Below are 6,000 nucleotides of genomic sequence, written 5' to 3'. Positions count from 1 at the left end.
AAATTACCAAATGTCAGATACAGTAGTATATGGTTTTGGTATGAGGAAGAGCCAGAGAAAATATAATTGCCATCATTTCATACCAGTTTTCATGCCCAATTTCCAGTGAAACTTTAATTCTTATGATAAGCAACTATAGATAGTGCTAGAGATGACGAGAATGAAAGTGTCAGTTTGCTAGGTTCTTTGCTTATTTATTTATCAGTGATTAAATGTAGTTTCTCTTACTGTGAAAACGGCATACTGGCATACTGAAAATGATGGTACACATTACTTTAAAAGACCAAGATATATCCATGCTGATTTGAATAAAATCTCCCTCAAAACAAAAGAGAGAGAGTCCAATAATGACAATTATTCACCATGTGACATGCAAAGAAAAAAGAATTCAATAGCTTTAAAAATAGTTTATTTCCTCCTTCACAAACACACAAGCCTTCTGACCACTATGCAAGGGACCACAAATTAAATAGAAACTTACATTAGAACATATTTGTCTCACATGATTCAAGATAAAGTGGGTTTTCAAAGCAAATGGGTGCCAACTGAGGGGGATCGGGAGGGAATTAGCACAGGTACCAGGCATAGGGGGCATGCGTTTTTCCAACGTTTGTTGAAATAGGCAGTAATCAGACATGTGTGTCCAATGGGCAGTTACCTAAAATTAGCACATCCAGAAGAGGTGCTAATAAACAATAAAATTCCAAGAGTACGCCCCTAAAATACAAGGACTTCTCATTCGTAGTCTTGGTACCAGTAACAGTATATGATTATTAAACATCTTCAATATGGTTTTCATTACAAAAAAACACGTTTCACATAAAAGCTTCATAATATAATCCAGAGGCAGAATTAGTGCATGTTTAAAATCTGAAGCCGGGCTAGCTATTTCTGATCACGTTTTCATTGCTTCCAGTGCTTTTTACTTTTATAAATATGTACCCAGTTTTCTACCTGTTTAAACACGTGGAATACTGTGCTCTGGACAGCATGACTGCCTTTCAGTAGCCTCTTTGGGATTATAATCCTACTCCAAGTAGAACAGCTCCAATTTCTATTCAGACGTGCTCTTTCTCCCTAATCCTGTGTTAACCAAATCGCAGCAAATGTCTGATACAACCAAAGGTTTGTGAGCAGAGCCCCAAAGAATAATTATGAATACTTTTACAATGATCTGGTTAAGAAAACACAAAGAAAATGAATGATTTCACTTTATAAAAAGCCTGGACTTGAATTTCAACAAGATAGACGTGAAAAGAATAAAATATTGCTTCAATTCAAAATGGGGCGTTCTCTCCCCAGGTAACAACAGGGCTATAGCAACATCCTCCTAGGGGCCTCCAGTAGGACGTTTTGAGGTAGATGCTGATGGCTTGAAGAGAGGTAGGTAAAGTCCAAATTTGTTTTCAATCCCTGCGAACGTTGCAACTGCCAGTTTGTAGCCCCCAACGTGATCAGGGTTGGGAGCAGGCAGTGTGATCCGGGACTTAGGAACTAGCTCTGATCCCCCAGGTTTCCTAAAAGAAGAAAACAGAGGGAGAATCTGAGGTTTGTTTTATTTTTTTGTTTTAACTTGGTAAAAAAAAACATTCAACCCCTGAAAACCTGTATCATCCAGGAGTTGTGGCATTCTAGTTAGTTGTATGTTTCCCTTGGAAATGGGTTTGATAACATGATTTGAATATTTTCCTGCATCTTCTCTTATTTCATCCTAGGGCACAGGCTGATGCACCTTTTTCCATGATGACTGAGTATGAGAAGCCGCTGACATTTAGCTGCAGGTTTAGCAATGATACTTACACTCCTCCAAAATCAACGTAGAACCACTGCTGTAGCAATTCATACGTCAGCAAAGTTACACCAAATTGGGGTGAGGATCGAAACACACGAGCTTCAAAAAAATGGGGAAATAACAGATATAAGTAGATTTTTAAAAGTTTACCTACTACCAAAGGTTTAGTTAAGGACAAATTATTTCCATACCCCCAGCTCCTTTCCACAAAGCTTTTGGGCCCTCTTCCCGCAGTATCTTCCTAAAGCAGTCCATCACTCCGCTGTAAGTGGTTTGGCCGGCTCTGGCAGCCACCTGTAATCGAGTCTTGATAACATCAGCAGGGGTCACTAAAGATGCTGCCGGCATACCTGCAGGAAAGACAACACCAACGCAGTGCGGTCACATTCTCACTATATAAAAATAACTGTGCTTTGAACTACTAGCTGTGGAAAGAAAGTTAAGAATCGGACGAAATCAACTGCCTATTTCACTGTCCACTCTGGGAAGTACAGCCGTGACTATCTCGTCTGTAGTGACACACCGACACTCTTCACCTCTGCTTCCCCAAATCACCCGACCATTTGTTATGCTTTTATTCTTTTCTTGAATAGTTTTAAGAAATTATTTATCAATAACCGTACTTCAAGTAGTTGAGAACAAACGGAGAAAGTTTTTTTTTCTTTTTTTGCTTTCCTTCTGAAATCAGAAACCCGAAAAGTTATTAGGTCCGATTTTTCAGAGGTGAAGCTTGTTATGCGTTTCCTCTTCATGCTTTTCTGCGGCTGCTGGCAGTCCCAGGAGGTGCATTCTCGTACACATTCAGCCACCCCCTATCCTCCAAATCCTAACCTCTCCAGTTACACCAGAAAAAGACTTTACTGATAGCTAAACAAACACTGTGTGGGAGTGCCTGCATGTGTGTGGGGGAGACCAGAGGGGAAGACTTCCACAGATAACACTCTAGGATTCCTTTTTCATAAGACTGACATCTCCAGAAAAAAAATATTTGACAGAACGCTTAAAATTTATACTGGCTGATAATCAATGAAAAGGGAACACCACCACCACCACCACCAAACCCTTCCAAAATTACCAATGGGAAATTTTTCTACAGTCATTTTATCCAAAATGGGGCAGCCCATGTTTAGATATTTTAAAAGCGAGACTGTACTCAGAAGACACTGTCTCTTATGGTTTTATTACTTTTCCATTATGAACCTATTCCAAACCAAATTGGTCAAATGCAGATGCATAAATCTCCTTTGCTTTTTTTAAGGCTTAATAATTCTGTAAGAGTTTCTGTCCAAACCAACGTGGTCTGGCTCACAACTACATCTCATCCTTCTAACAGACAGCTTTAAAGTTACAGAGTGTGCATGTGTGTCTGGGGAAATGTGCATAGTACACGTTTGCATTTTTATTACTAAGCTGAATCTCCTCCACTTCCATCTTGACTGAGCTCCTCAAACATTCATCTTAAGTAACCATTTTTTATAAAACGCATCGCATTTTTGCATGTGAAACAGCTTCCTTTATATCCGCTGCTTCACTGGATAGGTCATACCGAATTTCCTATTAGCTTGGAGGAATTATTTTTATTTTGAGCCAGAAATTTATTCTCCAACAAAATGGAAGGAAACGTGAAAAATGCTTAGAAACCCAGTGTTCACACCACCAATTTTGTTTTACTTCCTGGTTTAGAAAGAGTTTAGCAAGGCCCTCTGCTTTAGACATGCAATAAAATCCTCCTCACAAGAGTGGGCAGGCATGTCCGAGTGTGACTGTGAAAGACACATCAGCAGTAAAAGGGGTAAAAAGTTTCCTTCAGTTAGGGTAGTTTTCATAAACAGTTCCTTATTATGACAAAAGGGAGAAGTATGGGGTGGGGAAAGGAGGAAAGATACTGATTAGTGGACTAAAAATGCCAAAAGAAATGTTTAAGATGTTTAGTAAGCTGTGTGGCAAAACTGGTGTGTGTGTGTGTGTGTGTGTGTGTGTGGTGAGGTGGGGAGACTATGGTAGCCTGTACAAGACTCTCATCCTCCCATCCCAGGTTCCCATCTCTCCTAACCAGACAGCTGTGAGGGTTTCAGGGAAACTGGATATCTCTATAGACAGGGGATTTCTAGTGAACTCGGAGAACAGAAACAGGCAGCTGGAAAGCAAGGTTGAGAAAGCAGCATCTCCTGGGAAGAGCTTGGCCACCAGAGATCTGTTGATTTATGGGGCCAGGGTTGGTAAAGACTCTTGAGTGAATTTGCCTGGTCCCTACTGGCTTCCAAAAGGCTAAGACAACACTGATCAAGAGGTCAAGTTTTCTCTTCCCAAAGATGGGGGTGGGAGGTTGGGGCAAGAGGCTAGGAAGTGGAGGCTTCTTCTAGGTTCCTCAGGAGGGAGGGGACTGGCAGCCTACCTGACGCTTGGTGATAGACAAATGGTGAGACCTGGGACCACCCCACTACCAGTGAGACAGGAACAATTTGGGGTGCTCTCCAGCCAATAAAAATTTGTCACTCTTTAAGGGAGTCCACCAACTAGAGAGTAGAAAAAGCAAGCATAACTGGCAAAGTACAACTTCAGGGGGGGTCATCCTTAATTTTCATAAATATCCCATTAATATTTGTAAAGACTGTGCTTCTCTGTTTATAGGTTGCACAGTTAATCTATTTATTTTGGATCAAGGTTAAGAGTTTTATCTAACTTATCTATTTGATGTATCAGCTTTTACAGAAGTGTAAAGATTCTCATTTAGCATTAAGAAAGTATCACGTTCTTGTCTCATAGTTTTAAGTTTAGGTTTTATAAGACAATATTATGTTGACACTAAACAGAGGTTGATGACAATCTACCTTCTCAGTGAATTGTCTTTTGTAAGTGTAAAATATGCCTCTGTGCTTCTGAATGCTATTTTTAATCCCCAAATTCCATTTAGTCTGACATTAATATCGCTGAACTTGCTTACTGTTGGTATTTGCCCGGTACATATTCTTCAATCCACTCTCTTTCAATTTTTCTATGTTTTCTCAAACTTCAGGTGACTAGATTTCCTTTCACAACTCGTCTAAAAATGTCTCTTTTTTTATCAAGGACATTGAATCCATTCAATCGTGGCTGTTATTGTGGTTATTTCTGCTATCCTCTATTATGGTTTTTGTTTTTTCTGTTTCTAGTTGTTTCCCTTTTGATCTCCACCTTTTCCTCACTAATTTATTTAAATATTTTATGCATTTATTACATAGGTGTAATATTTACAATGTGTACCATTAATTAACATTTACATCCTTCCCAGCAAGTTGAGGACTTCAGCACATTACTTTTGTCTTTCCTTTATCTGCCTCCCAACGACCTTCTTGTAAAAAAATACATGTATGACACAGCAGTTATTTCGACCTACTCTCAGGTTTAACTTTATTTGCTGTTTCATATATCCCACATTTCCCTCTTAAGTTCATTTTTCATTTTGTCTCAGAGAGGTCTGAGGGGTAACCTTTGAGTCCTGGCACGGGAGAAAGTAACTTGAATTTGGCCCTCCCTCCCAAAATACTAGAATGTAATCCAGGTTTAACACACCCTCCCCTTGGCACTTTGAAGGTATCCAGTACTGCAGATGAGAAGTCAATCTTCTATTACTGATTGTGTGTTGTCTCCCTTCCCTTATTACTTCTCCCGAAGGAACTCCTATTCAATGAATGTTAGACCGCCTGGATCAACCCTACACGTCTCTAAAACTTTTTGATTTGTCATCTCTGTATTTCTGCTCGATATTCTAGAGTGCTGTTGGTTCCTCCCTCACCCCTCCATGATTTTATTTTCCAGATGCCTAGTTTGTCTTTGATCATATCCATTCTATCATTCAGACCATCTATGGATTTTTAATTTTGGCAATCCTGTTATTAGTTTTCAAGAAAGCTTCTTTACTGATTGTTCCTTTAAAATCTGAGGACCCTAATTATAGTTCTTAGAAGTTCTTCTCTGTTCCCTGAATTGCCTGTTTTCTCTGTAATTCTTCTGTTTACTTACCTTATTGCTCCGTCTTGTCTTGTCTGAAGACCTCTGGCTGTCTATTGATATTGAAGTTCAAAGGATAGGCTGATTAGTGCTGTGGATGGCTTCTATCTTACCCTAGGCCAGTGTCACCCACAGGCTTCTCTCCTGAATGGGTGGGCTGTCTGAGGGCTTTGTGAGGTGGGTGAGGCCTGTTAACTGGATACAAGGGGCTAAGTTAG

At 39.8% G+C, this 6,000-nt stretch overlaps 1 protein-coding gene across 1 annotated transcript in view; it reads right to left on the bottom strand.

Annotated features, from left to right (window-relative positions):
- Window positions 1-392: 392 nt before the first annotated feature.
- SLC25A13 (solute carrier family 25 member 13) overlaps window positions 393-6,000 on the bottom strand; it is a gene marked incomplete at its 5' end in the record, with an annotated part of 178,291 nt that continues 172,683 nt past the window's right edge. Inside the window, 3 exon segments of the mRNA XM_081079534.1 lie at window positions 393-1,517; window positions 1,801-1,891; window positions 1,984-2,142. Coding sequence (XP_080935660.1) covers window positions 1,331-1,517; window positions 1,801-1,891; window positions 1,984-2,142 — 437 coding nt within the window. The 3' untranslated portion in view covers window positions 393-1,330.

The sequence above is a fragment of the Rhinolophus hipposideros genome, assembly GCF_964194185.1.
Source record: "Rhinolophus hipposideros genome assembly, chromosome: 18".
NCBI lineage: Eukaryota > Metazoa > Chordata > Mammalia > Chiroptera > Rhinolophidae > Rhinolophus > Rhinolophus hipposideros.
The sequence above is the reverse complement of the archived record's forward strand: the minus strand, read 5'-3'. Positions and strand labels throughout refer to the sequence as shown.